General features: G+C 59.8%; 1 protein-coding gene across 1 annotated transcript; it reads right to left on the reverse strand.

The window, feature by feature from the left end:
• Positions 1–2,816: 2,816 nt before the first annotated feature.
• GPR26 (G protein-coupled receptor 26) lies at positions 2,817–22,395 on the reverse strand. Its single transcript, XM_056112236.1, has 3 exons — positions 21,705–22,395; positions 15,428–15,541; positions 2,817–3,075 (listed from the first exon to the last, which is right to left on the reverse strand). The coding sequence occupies exons 1-3, from the start codon at positions 22,370–22,372 to the stop codon at positions 2,829–2,831; spliced, it is 1,029 nt and encodes a 342-aa protein (XP_055968211.1). The 5' UTR covers positions 22,373–22,395; the 3' UTR covers positions 2,817–2,828.
• Positions 22,396–27,845: the final 5,450 nt, after the last annotated feature.

A 27,845-nucleotide genomic window follows, 5' to 3' on the forward strand; every position in this document is an offset into this window, starting at 1 on the left:
GATGTCCCGAACCCTCTTTTCCTCATGGGGCTCATGGCCCGGAGGACAGAGGGGCTGAGACCAGGACTCCAGGCACCTGCTACAACATCTTCACTAGAAACCCCGCCCACACGGCTAACACAGGTGAGGGGGTGTGACCACACAGCACAGCTTTGCATGTGTGAACCCCGAGTTTGATCCCTGGGATGCCCCTCCCGCCAACACTCGAAAATAAACTATCAGTCTGCAGGACTCCCACCAGCCCCCCTACCCGCCACCCCTGTGCTTCTGCGAGGGGGTCTGCTCCCTGCGCCCATTTCTCCCAGGCTGTCGGGACGCAGAGGGGAAGAACGGCAGCTGGAGAAGGAACCACGTTCGCCACAGGACGAGGGAGGTTTATTGCTCAGGGGCACAGCCACGGACTCAAGTCCTGGGGGAGTCACAGGGGTCCCAGAGGCCCCTTCCGGCGTCCCTCCTCCCCCCTACACCCCACAAAGCATCTCTGGGGGTCACTGACCACTGCTCGGGCAGCCCCAGGGCCTGACCCCTCGTTCCAGTGAACAGACTCCTCCTCACGGGGCCGGGCTTCTTCAGCAGCGAGACCCCCGTGGAAGGATGGGGGTCCCAAGGCCAGGCAGCACCCACAGACTGCGAGAGCGCACGAGAGAGGGGGTGCATGGGTCAGGGATGGGGACGCTTCCTCTCGGAACTCCTTTTCCACGTTCGCTCCGTGCTCGGTCCGGCAGCGCCACAGCTGGGCCTGCCCCACGGGCCCCTCCCTCCCAGACCCACCGACAAGCCAGCCTCGGCCCTTCAGCACCGCCCAGGGCTCATCCGACCATTCCTGACTGACCGGTCTGAGAGAACCAGGTTCCAGAGCTCCAGGACCCCTGAGGTAGATGATTCGGCAGGACTAAGGGAGCCAGGGGGCTCGGGGGGCAGCTGCTGTACTGACTGGGGTGGGTTTCTCTCTCCCTTGCCAGGATGCTGCCTGCACCCAGCCAGCAGACATCCCTGCTATCACGTCAGCGGAGCCCGCCGGGGTCTCTGCCACCCTAGAGATTTGGTGGCCACAGAGCCCCTCTGCCCCAGGAAGCCTGGCACCTGCTGGAGACATTTTATTTTCATTTCTTTTTGCTCCAGGTAAGGGGGAAACACCTGGTTGCTTCTGGAAGTTCCACTAGGAAGCGTCTCTTTCTGCCAGGAGCCATTTCCCACCAGCTCTCCCGACATACCCAGAGGACAGCCTGGAACTTCTGCTCCTTGACCTTGGAGGGTCAGCAGGCCCCTCTGACCAGCACTGACAAACTTCCAGAGAGAAGGTTGCCCTGTGCTGGGTTTGACCTTGTCCATCTTCCCTCACCCCCGAGCTTACCGGGACTGGGGGAGTGGGTGGACAAGAAGGGTTGTGAGCCCCAGGGAAGGGCTGCAGAGAGGAATGTTGGGTGTCGCTAAGATGAGTGGCCGACCCGGGTACACTCAGCAATCAGCTCACGCCACCGGAGAGGCCGGTTTCTGCTCGGGCCACCATGGAACTGGGAAGAGGACGTGCCCTTGGGCTCTGAGGGGCAGGTAGGGCCAACCCGGGCAGGTGTCCAGGCCGCTCCATCTCTCTGCTCTGGTTTCCATGGAAACCCTGAACGGAGGCTGGGTAGGCTGGGCTGTGCTGGGAAGTGAGGAGCGAGGGCTGGGGAGAGAGCGCCTTCTGACACAAAGCCTCAGCAGAGAAAACCCAGAGGTTCCTTGGTGTCCCCACTGGGTGGGGGGCGGTCTGCAGAGTTACAGCTGCAAGTGCAGGAGACGCCTCTGATTCTGTCCTCTGCATGTCTCAGGGGGCTCGGCCTGGGTGCCCAGGCTCCCTGCTCTTAACCTTCGCATGCTCACTGGCAGGAGCACAATGGCAGGGGACTGGCCACAGCTCTCAACTTGGGCTTGGGTCCATCGAGAAGGAACTACGATGGACGGGAGTGGGGGATGAGAGTAGGGGTTCTCACGGGGACCCAGCATGGTGCACGGAGACTCGCTGCCTTTGGAAGTCTCCACGCTTTGTGACTCACACTGACTCACGGCCACCCCGAGATGGAGGCCCTGGGAGGGCAGAAACTGGGCCCCCACGTCCAGGTGAGAACCCTGCAGGTCACCCTGTCCACCTGCCTCCCGGGCATGCTGGACAAGATGCCTAAGGCCCAGGGGTCACTTCCTGACATGCCTGTCCCTGCCAGCTCCTCCCTCCTGCCCGCCCCTGGACGCCGGCATCTGTGGTGTGGGAAGGGGACGGCGGTGACTCGGGGGTCACACCCCAGCGCACGCTGACGTGGTCACCCGCTGATGTCACTGTTTTCATGCGAAGATTGTCTGCACACAAGAACATTAGCTTTGGGGTCTGGGGAGGGGGAGACAGAGAGCAGAACTGAATCCAACAAAACCGTTTCTAAGACAACAGGTGGGTAGCCACTGGGCAGCACCCCGGGGGTCTGGACTCAGGACCCCAGGGCCAGCGGGGCACCAGGGGCTCTGGGCCAGCTGGAGAAAGTCTGTTGTAGTGAACACACTACCAGCGGGGGCAAGGGGTCAGGCGGACGGAAGCCCCGAGGCCAGATGGCCTCCCTTGCAGAGGGGCAGTGTCCTAGGGAGCCGCCGACTGCCCGCAGCCGCGTGTCCAGTGAGGCCAGTGTCAGGGGCCATGTTAGCCCGGGCCCGCAGTCCCCGCCACCGGCCCTGCGCATCCTCACCAGGACGGACTGTCTCTGGGTCTCTGGCCAGTCCAGGAGCTCCAAGCGGCCTTGGGGAGCCCCGAGGCACAGTCCAGGGAAGCAGGAACAGGGGCGCCTGGGGCGGTGTGTGGACACTCACTCGGGGGCTGGCAGGATGTTGTGGTTGTGAGTGTCAGCCGCCCTGAAGCCCGAGGAGCGCAGCGTTCGCCGGTGCAGGAACCGGTCCAGGAGCCGGTCCAGGATTTCCCGGCAGCTCTTGCGGTACTGATGGCGCAGCAGGGAGTAGACAAAGGGGTCCGAGGCGGCTTTGCTGTAGGCCAAGCACTTGGACAGGACCCCCCAGTGGGGGCCGATGGGCACAGCCGAGGAGAGCTCCACCAACCTGCAGACACACGGGGAGGCGGGCACCGAGTTACTGGGGGCACTGCACCCCGACCCGGGCAAGCTGGCATCTCCCTGGGGTCCCACTTGTCACCATGACAACCATCGCCCCAGGCATTGCCCCAGGCAGTCAGAGGCTTGGTTCCTTCCAGGTTTGACACTAAGAGCCCTGCAGGGCCAAGCATGGACTCCTGGGGAAGGGGACAGCCTCAGTTTAACAGGTGGGGAAGGGCAGGGTGCGTCCCTGAATGCACCAGAGAGACGATACCCACAGGGGCGCTGCGGCCAGTGGACCCCAGATAGGAGGGACCTGCCCCAGGTCTGCAGTGGAAACCCCCACCAGAGCCACTTGTCCTGCCTAATTGTTCCAGCCCTGCCACTGTCCTGCCAGTCGGGGAAGGAGCTTCCCGCTGTGAGTCTGAACGAAATCTGGGGGCTGGACAAGACTGTCCTTCTGGTCTCTGCACCCAGGTGGGTCCAGTCCTAGCCCTGTCACCTGGGGGAGGGGCGGGAGGGAGGGTTGATGACCACCTGCAAATCTGCAGTCTGGGACTAGAGCAATAGTACAGCAGGGAACGTGTTTGCCTTGCACGCGGCTGACCTGGGTTCGATCCCAGGCATCCCATATGGTCCCCCGAGCACCCCCAGGTGTGATCCCCGAGTGCAGAGCCAGGAGTAACCCCTGAGCAATTACCAGGTGTGACCTAAAAAGAAGAAAGAAAAAATCTTCATTCTGTTTGGTTTGGGCTCATACCCAGTTGGCTTCCTCTTGGCTCTGTGCTCAGGGACCACTCCTGGTGGTTCCCTGGGGACCATCTGGGGGTGCTGGGGATTGAACTGAGATTGCTTGCATGCAGATTACCTGCCTCAGTGTCTCTCCAGCCCCCCAATCTGCAAACATTCTGTGAAGCTCAGAAGAGGTCTCGCACCTAGAAGAATCTACTGACTAGGGGACCAACTCTGGGGCTGGGACTTTGGGAGCCCCTGGGACCAGATCAGCTTCCAGGGTGCCCTAAAGTCACCTTTATTTGGTGGTAGACGCCAGGGAAGACACAGTTCATGTGTCAAGGGAGAAGAGGGGGAAACTGCTCAAACTCTCCTGGTGCCTTCAAGGAGTTAAAGCAGAACCGCAGGCCGCCATGTGCTCTTCTGCTTGTGAAACCCCTCCCCCAGATCAGCTTGTTCTCTCTCCTCTCTCAAGTGTTCCTGGGTCTGAGCCATCTCTGGATGTGACCCCCAGTCCCAGAGAGAGAAGGGAGAGAGAGCTTGCAGATCAGAAAGCAGCCTCCCACCTCTTGTCCAACGAGTGAGGGAGACCCATGGGGGGGCAGGGGTTCCCAGTGTCACACAGGGAGCTGGGGGGTGGGGGTACCTATGCTGCCCATGGCTAGAACCTGGGTGTCCCTGCAGGAGGGGCTGTGGGTGCTCTGGGCTGGGAGGCGCCCGGGGCTGGGCTTCAGCACCTTGGCCAGCGCCCATATATTTCCGGTGCTTCCTCTGGGGAGGCTGAGCTCTGTCCAGGCCAGTTGGATGGGCCCTGGGCTGCAGGGGCCTCTGGTCTTCCAGCATCCTTGGGGATGCACCGGGTCCTCCCCGGCTTCTCTCTGTGGTGGCCCTGGTCCTCGCCTCTCCCAAAGCATGTGGTCTCATTTCTGCTCGCACCCTTGGGAGTTGAGATGGGGCAAGGGCCACGGGTGCTTTGATTGCCTGGGAGTCTGTGAGTGAGAAGTGGTGGATTTGTGGAGACAGAAACCCTGAATTTAGAGCTGACACCTAATTAGCACCAGGGAGAAGCTGTGAGGGAAGCTGCCAAAGCAAGCCGGCCACAGGCTTTCCCCAAATGCCTCCATCTCTGGTTCCTTCCGAGGTTCAGGGGGCGTCTCCCACTCCCAAGGGGACACATTCCAGGAGGCAGGCCTCATCAAACCATCCAGCAAGATCAAAATTACCATTTTCAGCTTCGGTAGAATTCCAAGAATAAAATGTTTTTGCAACATCACCACTCAGATAATGAAGAGGCAAAGCCTACCGGGGCTGGAATCTCGGAGACTTGGTGTAAAGGCTGGACCGGGCCTGGCTCAGGGGCCACTTCCAGCCCAGTGTCTCCTTTGGGTCAAATACCCGATAGGAACAATCCTGAAAAATCTTGATATTGTCCCAGAGAATGGGTGGCACTGGCCCCATTCCACAGACAAGGAGAGAGGTTACGAGAATCTGAGTGAGCGGGAGTCCCATGCAGCAAACCCTGCTCCACAGACAGCAGCACCTTCCCAGGGTCTCAGCATGACAGGCTGAGACCAGCCCTGGGGGTCCCTGGAAACTCCCACCCCTGGAGGTTCCCTGTGCTAGCCAGGGTATGCACCTTGCGTCCCTGTCCATACGACAGATGACGGCATGTTGGCCTTCGTCAGCTCTGGGGTAGAGGTACTGGGTCAGTAGCGGCCAAGTCAGTGCCCGGGATACCCTGGGGACCGGGCCAAACTACAGCCCATGCTCAGATGTGATGGCTGACTCTTTCCTGCCTCTCCCCAGCACCCCCCTGTTCTGTCCCCACAGTGAGGGCACTGCCCGTTCCTGCCCACAGTCCCTGTTCCTTTCAGACAAGGGGTCCCCAACTGTCACGGTGCCCCTGAGCCCAGAGCTGGGCAAGAGACCTGCCCTGTCCCTTGGTGCCACGGCAGTCCTGAGACTCTGCCCTCTGCATCCGTTCCCCACTGCTGGATGGGGTGGGTGAGATATTGCTGCTGGATGAGGTCGGACCCCCTTCTCCTGCCCCCAGTCGAATCTCACAGCCCAGGGTTTAGGGGTGACTGGGGCCTCATGCTAGTGAGGTGGGGTTCTGCTCACTTCTGCCAGAGCCCCGGTTGGGGGTTACACTGTGTCTGCCCCCACCACCCCCAAGACATCTGCTGAAGTTCTAACTCCCAGCAACTCAGATGTGATCTAACTGGGAAAGTGGGTCACTGCAGATATACATTCAGATGGGATCAGGATGGGGTATGTGGTCCCTGATCCAATATGACGGTGTTCTTCTAAGGGGAAAAGTATACGCTCACACACCCAGACACACAAATACACACTCCCATGCACTCCCACACATACGCATGAACGCACATGGACACACCCATATATGCTCATCCTCACCCCCATAAGCTCATGCACCCACAAATAAACACAGTCACACATACACAGAGACATTTGCTCTCTCTCACACACACATACACATATGGACACATACACAAACTCACATATACAGAAAGTCACTCACATACAAAAAGTATACATATACACAGTCATACATACACACAGAGACACAAACACTCATACACACATCCACACATCCACACATCCACAATCTCACATATGCATACGCAGTCACTCACATTCGCACACCACACAAAACACAGTCACACAGAGACACTTGCTCACATGCACACATATGAACACATACGTACACAAACTCACATATACACACGGTTGCTCACATAAACACAGTTACACTCACACACAAAGAGACACAAAGACACACGACCACGTACTCACATGCTCAATCAAATAAACACATACACACATGCTCACGCTCACATATGCTCACACACAGTTGCCTGTGCACACACAGACACAGGGAGCAGGTGGGAGGGAGGAGCGGGGGCAGGGGGCAGGGACCACAGCATTTCAGGAGTTCCAAAACACGGGGAGTGCTTGGAGAACTGGAGACAGACAGCAGGCGGGGGGCTCTCAGCGAACCTGATGCCAGCTCACAGGCGCGTCTTTCTGACTGGTGAAACCCAGGGGAGCCTGGGACCCCCTTCCCAGGGCCCTGCCCCCAGGACTTCTCCACGGACCCCCTCACCGTGCTCCTGGCAGAGGCCATCTGAGCAGGCGGCCTGGAAGCACTCTCCCCGCCCTTGGCTGGGTCACGTGAGTCCCTGAGGGAGCGAGGGGGACCTGCACCCCAGGGACCCGTGGTCGGCGCCCCATGACGCTCTGCAAACTCTCAAGAGCCCGCTTGTTCTCGGGCAGGCTGAGGCCTCGTGCTCTGCACGCGGGAGAACCAGACTCCGAACCCGGGGCCCAGGCATAGAGACTGTGTCTCCCTTGCCTGCCCCTCCCCCAGCCTTCTGGGAGCCCAGCGGCAGGGACCTCACCCCGCTCTGCCATTCAGGGCCAGAGGACTGGGCACACGCCCTTCCCTCAGACCCGGGCTCTCCATCACGTCCCAACCCGCCTTCTCCCACTTCCCTCTGTCCCTTGTTTCTCTCCCTCTCTCCCTCCTCTCTCTCCTCTTTCTCTCTCTCCCTCTCTCTTTCCCTCTCTCTCACCCATTCTCTCTCTTCCCTCTATCCCTCTCCTCTCCTCTTCTCTCTCCCTTCTTCCCTCTCTCCTCTCTTTCTCTCTTCTCTCTCTTCTTCTCTTCCTCTCTCTCTTCCTGTCTTAGTCCCCCACCCTCTCTCCCTCTCTCCCTTTCTCTCTGTCTCTGTCTCTGTCTGTCTCTGTCTCTCTGTCTCTCTCTGTCTCTCTGTCTCTCTCTCTCTCTCTCTCTCTCTCTCTCTCTCTCACACACACACACACACAGTCTTCCCAAAGACTTGGGGAAAACTATCTGAAGACCTGAACGTAATAACTGACACTTTCACATCCTCCAGAACAGCAGCACGGAGAGGGGTCCTGCGAGAGAACATTTAATCATCCTGCAGGCCACGTGCTTGGCAAACCTCTGCCGTCTCCCTCTCCCCCACCCAATGCTGCTGTCAGATCCTCTGCACCTCCACGCCCCGCCCAGAGAGTCGGGGACAACCATAATTATCTGCAAGCGCCCCGCGAGAGATAATAGGCGTACAGCGGCAGCTACACATGCAAGTTTTAATTCCAAAATGATTTCATTAGTGCTTCGGAGTGAGAGTCTGTTGCAAATCATCAAATCCTACTCGAGCATGCAGAAAAGAGGCCCGAGGTGGGCCTGGGCTGTCAGGGGTGGCCTGGATGGGACCCAGGGGTCAGTGTGACGGTGGACGGAAGGGATAGAGCCCTAGCCAGGGTGGAGGTGGCCAGGCGGGGAGGAGGCAGAGGGAGACACCCACTCTGCATGCAGGGGGCCTTCCTCTCCTGCTGCAGGGAGCCCCCTGCACTACCATGAGTGGCCCCTGAGTGCCTCTGGCTTTGCACCCACACACACACACACACACACAAAGGAAGAAAGGCTGTGGTTTCCAGAAACGGTTTCCCTGTCAGTGGCAGGCCCAGGGCAGGCTCTGGCTGCCACAGCTGAAGCTACATGCAGGGCCCCACTTGATCCTGTCAACCAAGAGCTCCACCTCCAGCTCTGGACCAAGTGCTCCCAGCCCGGCACCCTGGGGAAGGGGCTCGGTGCCTCCCGCCTCTCCCCACCCGCGTCTGGGCACTCTGTTGGGTCCATGCCATGGCGTGGGGTGCAGGGTGTACCTTGTGGCTTTGAATCTCAGGTCTAGACCAGTGCCAAGGGCTTGCCAGCACCCGTTAGACCTTTGATGCCACCAATCAGGCCCAGGCGGTCCCAGCACAAGAGCTGTGCTAGGGGCCACCCTGAGCGTGTGCCCCCCTCTCCCCCCAGGAGTGCAGGATGAATGTGTGGGTGTCAATGGACACTCCAAGGGTCCCATGTGGCCCAAGAAAGGACACTCAGAAATCCACATGGAGCTCAGAAGAGGTCTCGCACCGAGAAGAATTGACTGTCTAGGGGACCAACTCTCGGACTGGGACTTTGGAAGCCCAGCGACGTGCTTGATGCTCTGAGGAAGTCTCTGGGTGAGGGGCAGAGACGGGGGTCACAGAAACACCCCTCCCCGGCCCCTCCACCTGGGTCTTCCCCACCAGAGCCCCCATCCTGGGTGCCCTTCCCCCCGGGACCCGTGTTCCCAGCAGCTCACCCACACGCCCCTGGGGAAGGGAAGGAAGGGTGCGGGGGTGGTGGGCAGACGCTGCCGGTATGGGTGTCTGTGCTGACGTCTCAGCGAGGGGTGTCAGTGACACCCCAGGGTGCTCCTCAGTCATCCCTGGAATCATGAACACTTCTGTGTGGACTAGGGACCACCCCACACTCACCAGGAGGAAATGCAGGAGGGGCCCCACCTGCAAAGGGAGGGCCCCGCTGGGACTCCCAGGTTGGGTCCAGAACTTGGCTCTGCCTTAGTTTCCCCCTCTTGCAGAGGAGGATGTCGGTGAGGCTCAGAAGGCCGTGCAGAGCGGAGTGAGGGAGCGGGGGCCTAAGCCTGTTTACTCTCAGGATCCAAAGCAAATGAGTTTCCTCTCCAGTCCTACCCCCAACACGGCCCCAGTGGGGCTGCCTAGGTGGCTTTCCCACTGTTTTAAAGGGGATGAGGACGAGACGGGGTGGCGGGAGAGGCCCAAAAGCTGCCTGACGGCCACCCTGACCCCTGTCTGGGTCCCTTCACAGCTGCCAGCAGGCGACCTGGCACAGCTCCCCAAGCCTCAGTTTCCCCATTTGTCAGTGCTCACTCCATTTGCCCACTCATCTCTGTGGGGTCTCAGAATGAATTCTAAAGTCATCTAAGAGCCTGACTCTCAGCTCGCAGGAGCTCACATATGCCCCACGCGGGGCCTCCTGAGCTCATCAACCCGCATAAGCTGGGATGGACACAGGTCTACACTGCTGGACCCCTCTTCCAGGAGACTCCAAAACAAGCCATGGTCTCCTCGGGCCCACGCCGGCCCTGTCCTGCAGGCCTGCCGACTCGCTAACCCAAGTCTGATGGTTAACTTCCTGCCCACTCGGCTGACCTCGGGGTGGTCAGAATAACCTGGAGTGTCTGCAAGACTTTCCAGATGAGGTTTGCATTTGAATCCATGGGCCTGCTACAGCGGACACTCCTTTCTTGTTTTGGGGGGAGGCACTCTCCAGCCTATTGATAGAACCAGTGTCTGAGGAAGGGGGAATTTACCCTCTCCCTGTCTCTCTTGGGCAGGGTCAGCTCATCTCGACTTCTGCACTTGACTAGATTGATACTGGAGGCTTTCCTGGGTTTCAACTTGTAGTGGGCAGATTGTGGTACTTCTGTCTCTATGGTCAAGCATGAGTCAGCTTCTCTCCCCAATCTCTGTTCATCATGTACCCATCCATCCACACATCCATCCAGGTATATATCCATCCATGTATGTACCCACTCATCCATCCATCCACCCATCCATCCATCCATCCATCCATCCATCCGCCTGTCCATCCACCCATCCATCCATCCATCCTATCCATCTGTCCATCCATCCATCCACCCATCCATCCATCCACCCATCCATCCATCCACCCATCCATCCATGTATGTATCCACTCATCCATCATCCATGTATGCATCCATCCATCCATCCATCCATCCATATATCCATCCACCCATCCATCCATCCATCCATCCATTCATCTGCCTGTCCATCCACCCATCCATCCCATCCATCCGTCCGTCCATCCATCCATCCATCCATCCATCCACCCACTGCTGCTGTTTCCCTGGAGACTGTGCCTGGCCATCCCAGCACAGTCCCTGGTGACTCTCGGTGGTCCCTTCTGGTGGGGGAGAGCATCCTGGGAGCAGGTTCAGGATGGGAGCTCTGTGTTCTGGCGCAGAAACAGGGGCTGGGGGAGGGGCCTGGAAGACTCATCAGCTCTTTTCAAAAGCTTGGAGACCTGGTCGAGAGCTCACTGAGGCTGGCGGCAGCTTCACCACCCACGCGATGCACTGCTCAGGGAAATGACTCATCTGTCCCTCCAACCCAGTCCTCAGTTTCATTGTGTGTGTGTGTGTGTGTGTGTGTGTGTGCTCTCAGGGACCCTCCCTAACCCCTGGCCCCCCAGTCTGCAGCCCTGCTTTCTCCAGTGGGGATCACTTCCTGCCTTTCAGAGCAGTCTGTCTTCTGAAGGGGGGTGGCCACATCTCCCCTTGGATGATGCAGGGGACAGCAGAACCACCCCGGGAGCACCAGTGGCCCCAAACTCCAGGCTGAGAGACCCCACAGTAAGCGGTGCTGGATGCCTGGTGTGTATGGGGTTTTGGTAAATTCTCACCAATGTGCCCCGCAAATCAAGGCAGTGCACACGAATGTCCCAGCAAACAGCCCTAGCAGGTCCCGTGCCCTGAGCCTGGGGGTTCTCATGTCCTGGCAGTGACCTCAAAATGGAGCTGCCCATGATCCTGGTCATGACCCGCACACACGGGGAGCCAGGGGGATCCAATGAGTTCTCCTTGAGGTGTGTACGGGGGTCCTCTGTTTCCCTAAACACCCCAGAATGCTCTGGTACTCTCACAGGGTGGCCCCAAGACAATAGCGGGGAAGACCGATCAGGAGCGGTTCCCTGTACCAACTACCTGGCTGCCGTTTCCTGTTCCGGAGGCCCCACCAGGTCCCCCCAACTCCACCTGGACTTGACCTTGGACTCTTCCTGATGACACCCTTAAACAGGACTCAGACTGGGCCGGGGTTCGAGGGGCATACACTCTGAGCAGGGCAGGAGCTGGGTCCCCGGGTTCCCGGACAGTGAAGGGGATGTGAGTAGCTGCAGGCCAAGGGAAGAAGGGAACATGGGGTCAGGGCGTGAACACTCTCCCCCAAAACTGTCCTGGAGACAGATTGGCACCATCCAACGGAAAGAGAATGACCTCGGGTTAGAGACACATTTCCCAGCCACGGGGAAAGAGATAGCACAGCGAGGAGGGCACTTTGTCAACCTGGGTTCGATTCCCAGCACCACATAGGGTTCCCCGAGCCCCATTAGGGGAGATCCCTGATTGTAGAGCCAGGAGTAAGCCCTGAGCACTCGGGGGATGGCCTCGAAAAAAAACCCACAAACCCCAAAATAAATGAAACAAGTTCCCCTGCCGCGAAAACAAACAGGTGAAACGCCCTTCAACTCTGTTTCACTAGGAAACGAAGATAAAATTGTTAATCATAGACATAATCATTTTAGTCCATATCATGTCCTGTTGCTGTATTTTGCACCGATGGCCGCTCTATCCAGCCAGGTCAAGAGCCCCGAAGAAACCCATGCCTGGGGTCTCAGGGCTCTATACTCGAATCCTGGGTTCTTTCTGGCGGATTGTCCACTGTCTATAAGGCCAGTCTCGTCTTTATTTTTTTCTTTTTGGGTCACACCCAGCGATGCTCAGGGGTTCCTCCTGGCTCTGCACTCAGGAATTACTCCTGGCGGTGCTCGGGGGACCCTATGGGATGCTGGGAATTGAACCCGGGTCGGCCGCGTGCAAGGCAAACGCCCTACCCACTGTGCTATCACTCCAACCCCAGTCCCGCCTTAAGACCTGGGCTCTGCATGAGTTCCTCCTGCCTCAGAGTCCGAGTTCCTTCTCTGTCTATCACATGAACTGTGACTCCACCAGGGGACGGGCCACTCCAGGGCCACTGAGTCTGGAGTGGGAGATCCACTGGGAGACCCACAGGGCAGGGCAGGCCTCCTCTCAGCCTTCCGGGCTACAGAGAGAAGACGCTGGAGAATGTGAGCCACGGGGCCCCGAGCCAGACAACAGCGGGAAGGCGCTTGTCTTCTTGCATGCCGCCAGCCAGAGTCCAATCCCCAGAGGTTTCCCAAGTCTCTGCAGGGAACAGAGACTAAGCAACACCAGATGTGGTCTAAAAATCCCAAAGGAATCTTTTTTTTTCTTTTCTTTTTAGGTTACACCTGGCGATGCACAGGGGTCACTCCTGGTTCTGTACTCAGGAATCACTCCTGGCAGTGCTCTGGGGACCCTATGGGATGCCGGGGATCGAACCCGGGTTGGCCGTGTGCAAGGCAAACACCCTCCCTGCTGTGCTATCACTCCAGCCCCAATCCTAAAGAAATCTTTAAGAGACACGTAGGCAGCAGGAGAGGAGCACGTGTTTGCTCTGCCCTGAGATCCGATTCCGATGGCTCTTCCCCAATAAGACAGGGCTGCCGGGCGCCTGGAGGGGCTGCTGGGCTGGGGCCCACCAGAACCCGGATGCTTAGTTAAGAGGTTTCCTGGATGCAGTTTTTCTCTGGAGTGAGCTGTCACTCGTCCCCGTGTAAGAGGAGCAAGTGTTCTCTGAGTGTTTTTGAAAACTCCAAATGCACCAAATCCATTTGGAGTGGACACGATGAGAGATGAGAGGTGAGTCTCGCATCAATTTGACGGAAACGTTATTTTCTGGGCTCCATTAGAGCGAGAGGAGCTATCAGGGAGGGGAAAAAAAAGGGACCGTGTTGCTGGGAAATGAGATTAAGCCGGAGAAAAATCCAATAGTTCCGAGTCGGAGCGCATTACTATTCTCCTTGGGGGGCTCAAGTTCTCGCCACCCTCAGGTCGCACAGTCCATGTAGCCCCCACCCCGGGGCTCCTCCTCGGCACATCTCACCCTGACCGGGCCAGCCTAGCCATGTGGAGCCGCCGGGAGAGGGGGATGTCCTGCAGGGCCCCCGGCCCCCGTGCCCAGAGCCGAGGGGACAGCAACACGTCAGTGAGCAGATAACAAGCAGGTCCCCGTGAAGTTGGGCTGGGTCGGAGTGCCCCTGCACAGAGCCAGGCTGACGGCACAGCTCTGAGTAGGCACAGGACAGACCCCCATAAAGAATGCCCAACCGATGTCCCAAGTGCCGAGATATCTAGCGGAAAATTCTAGAAGGAAGAAGGGCAGCCCTGCTCTGCCCAGGCCAGATCCACCTGGCACGGGGTGGGGGGGCAGCCCTGGGGCTCACATCCCCACAGTGCTCAGCTCCCCGAGGTAGCGGCATGCCAGGGCAGGGCTGTGTGGATGCCCCAGCTGCCCTGCAGGGCACACGGGGCTGAAGGGACCAGGCCTGGCGTGCAGAGTGTGGGTGGTGCTGTGGCCAGAACCAGGTGCCATGGAACCTGGCAGCCGCGCAGACATGGCATCAGGGACAGCCAGGTGCCATCCATGCCAGGGACTCGCACACTCGTTCAGGCTCACAGACCCACTCACGTGTACCACATACCTACACACCACCTACACATACCATGAATGCACATGATTGCACACTCACACAGACACACACATATACACACCATACATGCCTGCACACAGACACAGGCATGCATATAGCACACACTCACTCAGACACATAGGTACCACACACACACACACCACCCACATTGACATTCCTCTATGTGCATAGAACAGATACCCAATGTATACACCACGCATGCATACACATACGATGCGTACGCATACTCACACAGGCACATATCTACATAAACACGCAAGCGTACCAAACACAAACCACCACACAGACAGACACACAGACGCACATAGATCTGCAACCACACAGGCACCCAGACATACATACCCACACCCACACACACCATCTGCATGCATGGACATACACACCCCACACTTACAAACACACATGCGTGGTATATACATGTGCGGGTATCTGTTCTATGCACACAGAGGGAGGTCAATGTGGGTGGTGTGTATGTGTGTGGTACCTATGTGTCTGAGTGAGTGTGTGGTGTATGCATGCATGCATGCATGCCTGTGTCTGTGTGCAGTGTATACACACTATACACTCACAAATATACCATGCACACACTCAAATATGCACACTTGCTCATAACACCATACACAATACATCTACACATACACATACACAGACCACAGACACTTTCGTCCAAATGCATACCACACATAGTGTCACAGACCCACACATAGACATGTACATGTATCATGCACCGTACACACCCACTCACACGCACCATATACGATCTATGTACATGAATTCTCTCACATGCACCCCACCTACCTACCCCATCAACTATATTCTCTCTTTCTCTTTCATTCTTGCCTTCACTTACACGACTCAACACACATGCACCCCCAAACAGAACACCGAAACCCCATATTTTGGAGTATGCTGGGTCCGAACCTGGGGTGCCCACTGTGCCAGCCCTTTGAATTACCTCCTTGGTACTCCAAAGTCCCCCTTTCTCCTTACTCCCTCCTAAATCACACAGTTGCTGGGGACGAGCTGAGGAAGCAGTGTGCCCCACCCTGAGGCCCCAGGCATGGGCGTCCCTCCACCCAGTTCCCGGGTAACCCTCCCTCCACCCAGCCCCTGGGCAGTGGTGGCCCTCCCTCCACCCAGTCCCGGGCAGGGGCTCCCCTCCACCCTGGCGCCAGGCACTGCAGTTCCCAGCTCTGCACCGGAAGAGCTTGGATGCGTCCCGAGGTGGGTACTGCATCTCCCATAGGGCTGGGTGGGGACAACAGGGGCCAAGTGGCCCGGACTGATGCAGTGGGTGCTGGAGGGAACCGCAGGGACGCCCCTGGGCCGCAGGCCTGCCCTGCTCCAGCCCTGCGCACTGGCCCGGCGGGCTCACCTGGTGATGACGTAGGGCGCGAAGCACAGCAGGAAGGTGCCGATGAAGGTGCTGATCTTCTTGGTGGCGCGCTGCCTCCTCCTCCGCTGCTCCTCCAGACAGCGTTCCCGCACGCTGGGAGAGAGGGAGATGGTCAGCGGGGGCCAGGGCCCAGCTGGAGGGGGCAGGGCACCCCTGGGCCCCTGGGTGATAGCACTAAACCTCCAGGCCCCCTCCTGGAACACATGGGTAGGGATGAACCCCCACTAAGAGCCACTGCATGGAACGAAGAGTCGGACACCCAGAGTCGAGCGGATGATGCTGCCCCTTAAGGCACAGAGCATGTGAAGGAACTGCCTATGTAGATGATGCTGCTCTTTAATGCACAGAGCAGGTGAGGGAACTGCCTATATAGATGATGCTGCTCTTGAAGGCACAGAATGGGTGAAGGAACTGCCTGTGTAGATGATGCTGCTCTTTAATGCACAAAGTGGGTGAAGGAACTGCCTATGTAGATGATGCTGCTCTTTAAGGCACACAGCGGGTGAAGGAACTGCCCGTGTAGATGATGCTGCTCTTTAAGGCACAGAGCAGGTAAGGAAACTGCCTGTATAGATGATGCTGATCTTTAAAGCACAGAGCAGGTGAAGGAACTGCCCGTGTAGATGATGCTGCTCTTTAAGGCACAGAGCGGGTGAAGGAACTGCCTTTGTAGACGCACATAAACTTGGGCCTGATACTGACTCTCAGAGAGCGTAAGGGGCTGAGATCATGCAGGAGGCCCTGAGTTTGATCCCAGGCACCGCTCATGCTCCCTCTGCCCCCAGCACAGAGCTGGGAGTAGCTCTGAAGTGCTGCTCAGTCTAACTCCATTCATTCCTTTAAAAATCAAAACCAAACAGGGGTAGAAAAATCGAGCAGTGGGTGAGGCGTTTGCCATGCACACGGCTTTGTTCCCCCGCATGCCTCGGGCCCCTCTGAGCCCACCAGGAGTGATCTCTGAGCACAGAGCCAGGAGGAAGCCCTGAGCATCTCTGAGTGGCCTCCAAACAAACAAGCAAACAAGCATTTTCCCTGCCGGCTGGGATCTCCCTGCCCTATTTTATAAGGCCCAGGAGCTCCGTGAATCACAGAACTGGCTCAGCGGGTGGATGGAAGCAGGATTTCAATCCACATTCTTGTTCCTGGTGATTCACAGGGCAGCTGGGCATTGCGTGTCCAGAGGACCCTCCACGCCTCACCCCTCTCCTCCCAACCCCCACCTCTGCCGAGCCGGGGCACCACAATCTTTTGTCTAGTTTGGGGGCCACACCTGGCCATGCTCAGGGCTCACTCCTGGTGGGGCTCAGGGGACCATCTGTGGCGCCGGGAATAGAACCGGGTGGGTCAGCTGCATGCGAGGCCAGTGCCCTGCCCACTCTACTGTCCCTCCAGCTACCACATTCCGACATCACCCTGTGAGCAACAGGGTTCCTGCCGACCCCGGCCCTGCACGCTGGGAAGCTAGTGGCGGGCCAGGCTCTGAGGGGGTCAGGGGACACAGCTTTGAGGGCCGAGTCGGAAGCAGCAGTCAGCATGTCCCTCACAGGTCAGCATCCCTGCTGCTCTCAAGTGAGAGAAGCCTCAATTCCTAACAGAGCACTGTGTACAGAGCAGCCCAGGAAGCCAAGGGCAGAGGTGGTTGGGCACAAACGGGACCATGGGAGGGCAGGGGCCGCCTCTCTGTCTCCCATGGACGCGACTTCAGGACTCCCTGGGAACTTTGCATGCACCAGGGGGCAGCTCCCCTCGACTGGGCGAGGCTGGAATCCCAGCGGCGTTTCCTCCTGGGCTTCCCAGGAGTTTGGAGTTCGACTCAACACACATGGGCTTCAGAGCAGCTCACACACGCGATCTGTGGCTGACAGCATGACCTGTACTCATTGGGTCCGATTGCTAATCACATGAGTCGGGACGTCTGGGATCTACCTGAATCTACCCAGGACGGGCTGAGTGGCTAGAGAAACGGATGGGAGCTCCTCCCGGCACCTGCCTGCTCAGACCGTAGGTCTCCTGCTTTCCAGAGGACCCCGGAGCAGGGGTCAGGCTGGGCTCCCGGGTCAGTTGGGGAGGGGAACATGGCCACGTGTCCCAGGACACTGTGACACCCAGTGGCTCCGAGTACAGGATTCAGCCTAAGGGAAGGTGGGGCACCTCCCCCTTTGAAAAGGGCAAGTCCAGCATTTGAGGACCACCAGCCTTAGGTGGGCAGCTGGTGAGCCTGGGTGCCCGCAGGAGAGGCACCCAGGCTCTGCTCCCCTGGAGGCTGGCATGCCACGTGGTCACACTCCCTGCAGGGCAGCTCAGCGTCCCCCCCCCCACCTGTGCACCTGAGGACCGAGCTGAGCTGCTGGGGTGGGGTGGGGGGTCACTCCTCAGCTGCTGGCGAACTCTGACCCAGCAGCGCGTCCTTCCAGCAGCCCCGGGCCAGGGCAGTGGGGTGACTGGCTTGTCCTCATGCACTGGGCACTGTCTCGGTTTGAAACTGAAGTCAGGCACCCTAGGAGCTCCACCGCCTCCCCGGGGGAGCACAGCATGGGGGCTGGCAGCAGGACGGGTCCTGAGAGTGACTTAGCCCCCCTCCCCAAATTCCACTCCTTGGCTGTGAGGCTTGTGGAGACCTGGGTCATGTGTTTGGGGTCCTGACCAACCAGGGATCACTGGGCACTGAGAGGAGGGGCGGGTGCCCGCTAGGTCCACCTGAGAGGGAGCCCCAGCTGCATCCGAGCACTCACCGAGGTCCAGCCAAGAAGCTGGTGGCCCTGGGCTCACCTCCTCCCCCAGTCTGTGACCCCGACAATGTCCAGTGCTGAACTCAGAGGCTGTAGAATCCCTGGGGTGAGGCACCAGCCTGGACGCTCGTACCTGTGGTACCCATCCGAGCCTTGTGGCCTCAAGCCAATGGCCTGACCACCCCTACTCTGGTTCACAGCATCCAAGGCGAGCTCCCTGCAGCTGTAATGAGGGCTGCCAAGTATGTCAGAGGCAACAGTGAGTCACCGGCTCTGAGGGCTGCCACACCGCTCCCTGAGGCTGGACTGGGTCCCTGCTGAGGTACTAGGAATCCCTGCTGGGCCCTGAGGTGCCCCCCACTGGGAAAGCCCACCCCATAGCATCCTGGCTCTGTACTCAGGGAGCACAAACAGAGATCCAGAGTGGGCACCCAGTCACCGCTCACTCCCTCAGCCTCTGCTTGGACACCAGGCATGTTCCAGCCCCACCCCGAGCCCCTGCCCCATCCAGGACCCACCTCCAAAGACAGGAGGCTCTGAGGAGGCAGAAAAGTCAAATTGTGCAAGTTCAGAGGAGAGACAAAGAAACTTATCCTGCCTCAATTGGGAACAGCCTGGACCCAGCACAGGCAGGGACAGTTGGGGCCACACTCTTCACGGGAGTGACCTGTGGGCCCGCGAGAATGAAATTCGTTCCTCCAGCCCCTCAGCCCACACAGGGGGAAACTGAGGCTTGGGTGCCAGGAAGCAGCCTCCCTAGAAGGAGGGGTGCAGGAGGCCGCCCCTCATTATTTTCCTCCTGTGCTGCCGGCATCGTGGAGAACACAAGCTGCTCCCCCAAACCCTGATATGGAAGAGAATGGTCCAGTCTCCCCGCCCAGTGTGCCCTGATTCCTTAGCGGGCCAGGGTCCCCAGCCTGCAGCAGTCAGGCCAGCCCCTGGGTGTGGGGGGTGCTAGGGTGCTCCTTCCATCCGTATCCTGACCACTTGCTCCCCGATCACTGTCCACAGCTGCCTCAGGGCTCCCCACGGCTTTACCAGTGGGGCGGGTGGACAGCAGGGCCGAGGGAGTGGCTGTCCAGGACACATGGGGCGGGAGGGTTCAAGCCACACCCAGGGGTACGCGCCAGGTTTGGGACGGGGCTCGGACCCCGTCTCCTCCAGGTCCCCTGACTCCGAGAAGTACCCGGGTGCCTCCCAGCCCTGGGCCCTTGTAGGAACAGATGCTGGGCACGGATGGGGCTGGGAAAGCCCAAAGCCCACGGACACAGGAATCCAGGCAGGCTGCACCCCACACCCCAGAGCACCCCAATGTCTGTCCTCAGTTCTGAGCTTCGCATCAAGAGATTTTTAAATTTTCTGGCCTTTCGAGGAAGACAGAGGCAAGTGGGGTGAACTGGCAGGTGGAGAAAGGCTGGGTTTGGGGTGAGGACTCTGGTGCGGGCATTCCCCACTTTGCTCAGGGCTGGGCAAACAGGTCCCTGGCCCAGGCTCTGGACCTGGAGAGACCCTGGCACCCACAGATGAAGGATGGGGCGTATTCACAACCCCCCCAGTTAGGGGGGCTACAGCCCAAGCTTGGTGACCCGGGTAATTTCTGATCCTGCAACCCTGTTCCCAGGCCCGTTCTCCTGGGGGTCCGATCTCCCTGTGTTGGGCTCAAAGCCCGAGGGGGCGTCTGAGTGTAGCCGCAGAGAGGTATGTTGGGGGCACAGAAGTCCCAGGAGCCCGAGAATCCGCACGTGAGCCTGGCACGCTCCTGAGGCGGGCAGCCGTGGGCAGGAGGGGGCGACCTACTTTATCTGCCAGTTGGGAGAGACCCTCTGTCTCATCACCACGTGGGTGTTCCTGCTCCCTGCCCAGCCCTGCTCTCCAGCCCATCAAGCTCGGTGGCAGACCTGGGCAGGAGCCCTGGGGGCCGCCTCGGGCACCCTACTTGGACGCAAGCCCCAGAGGCGAATGGCAGGGTGCCCCGAGGCAGGTCCCAGGAGAACCCCAGATCCGGTGCCCTAGGAACAGAATCAGACCATCTCTGTCCTGGAGTGGGGATTGGTGACCCTGAGCACGACAAACCGGGGGGCTGGACACCCAGGTGGAGAGTGACAACTGAGGATTCTAAGCTGCTCCACGGACCTGGAAACTGGGTTCCACAGGGAAGGGGATCACCTGAGGGCGAGTCTCAGCCCTCCAGGTTTCATTTAGAGTGGAGAGTCTCGGGGTCTTGGACTGTGGCCGAGGGCAGGAGTCCAGCCTACTGCTCGATGCATGGGCGATGCTTTGGGGAGATCCAGCAGCCCCTGGAGTTTAGCGACTAGACCCCGGATCCCCTGGGAACCCCAAACAGGCTCCTCTGAATCGAGTCCGTGAGCTGTTGGCATGGCAGCTGTCAGCACAACGCCCAGGGAGCAAAGGTCCCGCCTGCCTCCCACTGCCCAGCCAGAAGCCCAGGGGCTTCCGTGGACTCAGGACTGTCCCCTTCTGTGCCCCCAGACCTCAGCCGCAGATCAGGGAGACCCTGGGGCTTGGGGGCTTAGAGGCAGCTCGCCTGGCTCCTCTGCTTTCTGATCTGTGGGGGGCCAAGAAGCCTGTGTGTAGGGGGGTGTCGGGCTGCTTGGAGGCTGCATCCCACAGGACAGGAATGTTCTCATGTCCATCAGTCTTGGCCACCAGGCCAGCCGTGGGCCAGGGGGGTTGGCGAGCTACGGTGAGACCCTGGCCCCGGGGAGACCCACCCTGGTGGGCTGGAGAAGGGTCCTGTAGCTGTGGACATCGGCTGCAGGGACCCAGGTCCCCCCCCCCCCCGAGGGGAGCGGAGGGTTCACCAACTGAGATGGGGACCTTTCCTCTGGTCCAGGGGAGCTGCAGTAGCCAAGGCCGGAGACAGCCCCGTGAGCCTGTTCCCGGCTCAGGACACCCCGGCTAAGACTCCCCCGTCTCTCCCCAGTCTCCCGAGAGGCACTGGACACCCAGATGCCCCCCACTCCCCAGCCACGAAGGCACTATTACTTCAAGTGCGGGGGGGGGGGAGGGTTTAGTTTACACCGGGATACCCTCCCCCAGCCATGACCTGAGAAACAGCAGCAGCGGGGACAGAGGGGGGTGGGCAGCCTCTATCCCAGCACTCCATGGGGTGAAAATTTCCCCAGCGGGGTCTCAGGGCTCCACAGAGGGGGTCAGAGCTCAGCAGGTGGGACATGAAGACCCCTCCCTCCCAAATCCTCAACCAGGAAGCTGTTCCCAGGGGAGTCTCTTTGGATCAAGAGGCAGAGACAGGGAAGAGCCGGAAGGACAGCAGCTTCGGGTGGGCAGACAGAGGGGGACGCCGGGGGGACCCCTTTGGCAGGCCCCACACACCTCCTCCCCCCCCCCCCCACACACGCAGAGGAGGGAGAAGCAGCTCCCGGATCTGTGGCCCTGGCCTCTGCAGTGGGGGGCACCCCAAACGCGCCCACCTGCCGTCGGGACACGGGTGCGACCCTCCTGGAGACCGACCGCGTCCCTCCCAGCCCCCCGCCCCCCGCCCTCACCTGGGGTGGATGTCCACCAGCAGCACCAGCGTCTGCATGGTGATGACGTCGATGCGCTTGCAGTGGAAGCGGGCCACCTGGAGCACCTTGAGGTAGGTGCAGCAGAGCACCACGAAGGACAGCAGGAAGCTGAGCGCGTGGAAGGCGCCCGTGAAGACGGCGAAGCGCAGGCGCTCGTCGGCGCGGCGGCTGCAGAGCGTGCAGGAGGCGTAGAGCTGGTGGAAGCCCAGCCAGGACAGGGCGAGCGCGGCGGCGGGGAAGGCCAGCGCGTGCAGCCACGTGTAGGCCACCACGAGCGCCGCGTCGCGGGGGCGCATCTTGGCGCGGTAGCTGAGCGGGAAGACCACGGCCACCCAGCGGTCCAGGCTGAGCGCGGCCATGCTGAGCATGGAGTTGGTGGCCAGGAAGGTGTCGAGGAAGGCGGCCAGGCGGCACAGGCGGTCGCCGGCGGGCTGGCGCTGCGCCACCACGCCGGCCAGCGTCAGGGGCATGTTGACCACCGTGCTCAGCAGGTTGCCGCACGTGAGGTTCAGGGTGAAGAGCGCGGGCGCCTGGCGGCGGATGTCGGCGCTGTGCAGCAGGCAGAGCAGCACCAGCGCGTTGGCCAGCAGCGAGACGCCCATGGTGCCCGCCAGCAGCGCCGCCAGCCCCGCGTCCCACGAGTTCATGGTGCGCGCGCGGCGCTCAGGGCCCGGCCCCCGCGCGCCCCGCCCCCATGGGCCCCCGACGCGCCCCCCGACCCTCCCCGGAGGGAGCCGCCGCCGCCGCCGGCCGCCTCCCGCCGCGGGGTCCCGGCTGGCTCGCCCCCCGGGCTGCCAGGAGCCGCCGCCCGCCCCGCCGGCCGCCGCTGCCCGGCCCTGCCCGCGCCTGCCCGCGCTCACCCCATCCTCCTCCTCCCGCGCGCCCGCCCGCGCGCCCGCCCGGCCCCGCGCCCGCCCGCCCGCCGCTCCTCGCCCGCACTTCTCTGCGCGCTCCGCTCCTCGCTCCGGCCTGCGCTCCCCCCACTGCGCTCTCCTTCTGTCTCTCCCACCCCCAGTCTCTCCTCCCCTCTCTTCTTCTGCTCCTCCTCCCCGCTCGCAGAAAACCCTGCGCGCGCTCTCTCCCTCTCTCCTTTTCTCCCTCTCTCCCTCTTTCTCCTCCTCTCTCTCCCCCTCTCTCCTTTTCTCCCTCTCTCTCCCTCCCTCTCTCTCTCCCTCCCCTCTCTTTCCCTCTCTCTCCCTCCCTCCCCCTCTATCCCTCTCTCTCCCTCCCTCTCCCTCTATCCCTCTCTCTCCCTACCTCTCCCTCTCTCTCCCTCTCTTTTTCTCCTTCTCTCCTTCTCTCCCTCTCTCCCTTTCTCCCTCCCTCTCTCTCTTTCTCTTTCCCCCTCTCTCTCTCCCTCTTTCTCTCCTGTCTCTCCCTCCCTCTTTCTTTCTCTCTCTTTTCTCTCCCTCTTTCTCTCCCTTCCTCCCCCTTTCTCTTTCTCTCTCTCCCTCTCTCTTTCTCTCTTTCCCTCTCTCTCTTTCTCTCTCCTCCCTCTCTCTCCCTCTCCCTCTCCCATCTCTCCCTCTCTCTTTCTCTTTCCCTCCCTCCCTCCCTCCCTCCCTCCCTCCCTCCCTCCCTCCTTCTTTCTCTCTCTCTCTCCCCCTCCCTCTCCTCAGCCCTGAAGGCTCTAATGCAGGGTGATTGGCTCCTTAAGGCTTCCCACCCCCACCCCGCCCCCATCCTCCCTCCCTCTGAGCCTCTCTCTAAACCAGGCTGAGTTAAGAAAGTCTGAGGAAGGGAGGGAGGGAGGCTGGTCACCTTCCCGCCTCAGTGCCAGCGGTCCTAGTCCCAGCACCAGGCTGGCCAGACTGTGACATGGAGCTGGGGATCCCCCCCCAGGCTGAGCTTCCTCCAGGTAGTAATCCTCCTCGCTGGCCTGAGCTCAACTACTAGACTCTGTTTCCCCAGGAGGGAGGGGAGGAGCCCCCATTTCATCATCCTGCATGAGCCCAGACCCTGTCTCCCCAGTCTGTCCCCACTGGGCTGTGACCTTCCTGGGACACCCCCACGGCAGCCCCTCCCTCCCCTGCAGCCCGAGGCAGTCTCCTCCAGCCTGCCTACAGAGGTCGAGTGTGACTGTGCCAGCCTCTTCCGAAAAGGGGGCACAGGAGCTGGCCTGGCCCGCTGGAGACCCCAGGGCTCTGGACCCCAGGGATCTCAGCTTCCCCTGGAACCCACACAGGAACCAGGGCCCTTCTAACTATAACCAAGACCCCATGGGAGCTAACGGGCCCCCTCTACAGCGGCTGCCGCCCTCTGGTGCCAAAGCAGCCCCCCCTTGGCCCCTGTGCTGAGCAGACAAGCCCACCCGGACTCTTGGTGCCACCCATGGGGGCTCAGTCAAGGTCCCTGTCCCCCAGGACCCCTCAGGTCTGCCCCTGGCAGAGGTCATCTTGTAGGATCCCATCCCTCCCCAAGTCCCCATCACTGGGGAAATGGCCCCGGGCAGGCTGGGCGTACCCACCCCCCGTGCTCACATGCCACCCCTCACACTTCGAAGGCTCTTGGAGATTCTGGGTTACTCTGGCAGCACCCTGGGTCTGCACTGCCTGTGTAGTGACAAAAGCACCCAAGGGTGGGGCTGGCTCAGACTCACTCACTACCCACCCTCTGCTCCTTCTCGGTCACAGCCTGTGGCAGCTGGTATCAACCAACTCTGTGGTGTTTGCACCACAGAAATCAGCAAAGGCTGCAAATCGGGGCTCCTTGAACAGAGAAGGGGTGTTGGACGATGATCCTGAGGGACCTGGACCCCCCTGTCCCCTACAAAGGGGCTCAGGGCCTGCCCACTGGGGAAGGGAGGCCGAGGTAGGAGGTAATTGCGGGGGCCACCTGGGGCTGTTGTGTGTCTGCGTGTGCAGCGGATGGAGGTGCCCACTGTTGACACTTGTTCTTCTGTGCTCCTGGGGGCCCCAGGAGGCTGCCAACTAGGGGAAGCCTCTTCCCTTCCGGGGGTTCCTTGGGGTCTCCGTGGAGTGGGCACATGTCAGGGCCACTGGGAAGCCCCACTGCACCCCTGGCCACTCTCAGGTCTCCCTCTTGGCCAGGAGAGGCCCCTGGTCGGCTCGGGGTCACTCCGGATGGGGTGCAGAGATGGGGAGGGACAGAGGAAGCCACCGGAGTGGTGGAATGAACTGAAACCCACATGGATGTGAGTGGAACCACACCTGCATACTGATCCTCACGAGAGGCTGTGGGCTGAAATGTTCTTCCTGTGGGTCTTTCTAAAAAGATGGAAAGAAACCAGAATGACACCCACCACCCTCAAGAGAGGTCCCAGGCCAGAGGCCTTCAGCCAGAGAGTTGTCCCTGGGGATGTCTAAAGCCACTTAATTCCTGTGCAGAGGAGGTACCTTGGAGTTTCTGGGGGCGGGGGTGGGTGGAGGAAGTGAGGTGCTCTGCAGAGAAGCAGGGAGCAGAAGCAACCTGCGTGCAGCCAGACCCTCCCATGTGACCGATCCACCTGGAGTGCACTCCGTCTGCCTTCTTCCTTAGCATCCCTGGTGGGTTTCTGCTCTCAAATTCCTGCCAGTCCCTAAGACTCATAAGCCTGGTAGTTCTTGGAGGCATGTGGAGGGCACAGACAAGAACTCCAGGCTGACGTTCTCTGCCTTTGGACATGCCAATGGCACCGCCTTTGTGCTCTCTCTGAGCTGAGGGCACTGAGACCACCCTCACTGGCACAGAGCTCCCCAACACCCGCAGTGGACCCCACAGCAGGCCAAAGAGAAAGCGGTGGCCTGGCGCCACTCCACGGCCATTCCTCTGCACCCAACCCACCGTGTGCCCAGCCAGCTGTGAAGTTTGCACTTGGCCTCAAAAATCGATCAAAATGTCTGTGGCTGTGGCAGCTTCTTCTTTTGCAACCGGCATCAAACCAGCTCCAGGATGGGCCCCCCGAGCAATGGCTGCTCTAGTCTTGCACAGAAATGGAAGGACATCCGCATCTGTTCATTGCCTGTCTTGGAGCCGGTGAGAGCACTGGAACTTGGATGCCCTGGACAGAAACAACCAGGAAGAGTGATTCTCCCGAGTCCAAGACCTTTCCTGTTCCTGTTCTGGCACCTTCACTGCCTGGAGGTTTCCCCGGGGCTGAGCTTGCTGGCTCCCGCCCGGACGAGCTCCAGGCAGATCAGCACCAAGGCCGTGGACAGCTCCTCACTCATCCCAAGGCAGGACGGGCTGCTTCTAGCTACCATGGGTGAGAACGTGCTGCCTGTCTCCTCTCAGGGGTCCGATTCAGAAACTGAGGCACGTGGCCACAGACCCAGGGATGGCCGGCACCTCTGTCTGCTGGGCACACCTTCCAGTACACGCTAAAGGGAAGGTCCCCGAGCAGTGGGCAGACAGCACCCTGGCTCCGAACCTTTCCACAGTTCTCTCTCACACACAGTCTGTCCCTATCCATGACATGACTTGGCTGGAGCAGGGAGACTCACCTGTGAAGTTAGGCCCCTGGAGGGAGCCAGGGCTATGATGGGAAGGGAAGGAGGGTCTAGGGAAGGGGACAGCGAGGCATGCAGGGTGGGAATTAAATCCCTAAGGTTGCCATGACAGAGCCAAAGGGAAGCCCCAGAGGGGTGCTTGGACATGCATGCAGGGGTCGGGGACCCACGTCCCTAACCATGCTCTGCATGCAACAGCCATGGCCTCAGCCTGCATTTCAGCACCCTTGGGAGCCCAGAGAGTGGGCGTATGCCGGCGTATGTACATCTGGATGGAGGAGTGAGGCAGAGAGAGAAGGGGGCAGGCTGCCGCCGCCATCAGACAGCATTTTCTTAAGAATATTTCCTTGGAGAAGAGGGAAACCAAGGCAGTCCTAAATCTCTTGTGCTGGATGACTCATTCCTTCTGGAGGCTTAGCAGGGATTTCATAACAGGAAAAACTCAAGGGCCGGAGAGAATGGCGTAGCGGGAAAGGCACTTGCCTTGTACGCAGCCAATTCTAGCTCAAACCCCACACCTCATAGGATTCTCCGAGCCAGGAATGATTCCTACGCACGCAGCCAGGAGTAAATCCTGAGCAGTGCTGGGAGTGGCCCTGTCAATGAAAACAGCGGGGCCGGAGAGATAGTGCAGTGGTGAGGCACTTGGCCTGCACATGGCCGACCAGGCTTAATTGCTGGCACCACATGGGGTCCCTTGGAGTCACGGTCACTGTCCTCCCGTTGTTCATCAATTTGCTCGAGCGGGCCCAGTAACGTCTCCATTGTGAGACTTGTTGTTACTGTGTTTGGCATATCGAGTACACCACGGGTAGCTTGCCAGGCTCTGCCATGAGGGCGAGATACTCTCAGTAGCTTGCCGGGCTCTCCGAGAGGGGCGGAGGAGTCGAACTCGGGTCGGCCATGTTGGCCGCTTGTAAGGCAAACGCCCTACTGCTGTGCTATTACTCCAGCCCATGGGGTCCCTAAGCCCTGCCAAAGGTGATCCCTAAAGCTAGGTGTGCACTCCCCCCAAAAAAATAATAAAATGAAAACAGGAAAAAGGAGCGATAGCACAGCGGGTAGGGCGTTCGCCTTGCACACAGCCAACATGGCCGACCCGAGTTCGATTCCTCCGCCCCTCTCGGAGAGCCCGGCAAGCTACCGAGAGTATTCGATATGCCAGACACAGTAACAACAAAGTCTCCAATGGAGACGTTACTGGGCCCGCTCGAGCAAATCGATGATCAACGGAGGGCCTTTACCTTTACCTTTACCTTTACACCTGGATAGGACTGGAGCGATAGCCCAGTGGGTAGGGTGTTTGCCTTGCACGTGGACACCCAGGTTCAATTCCTCTGCCCCTCTTGGACAGTATACTGAGAGTATCTCGCCTGCATGGCAAAGCCTGACAAGCTCCCCGTGACATATTCGATATGCCAGACACAGTAACAACAAAGTCTCCAATGGAGACGTTACTGGGCCCGCTCGAGCAAATCAACGATCAACAGGAGGGCCTTTACCTTTACCTTTACCTGCTGAAGGGAAATTAAAACTATTTGCCCATGGTAGGGAGATCAGAGCTGCTTCAGAGCAGAGTTCTGAGTGCATCCGTGTCTCTCTCACACAAACAGCCCCGCATACCTCCCATCGGGGCACTTGGTGAGCCCACCGAGGAGCGCCAGGCTGGCAC

Source organism: Sorex fumeus, unplaced genomic scaffold (assembly GCF_029834395.1).
Source record: "Sorex fumeus unplaced genomic scaffold, SorFum_2.1 ptg000016l, whole genome shotgun sequence".
NCBI classification, from domain to species: domain Eukaryota; kingdom Metazoa; phylum Chordata; class Mammalia; order Eulipotyphla; family Soricidae; genus Sorex; species Sorex fumeus.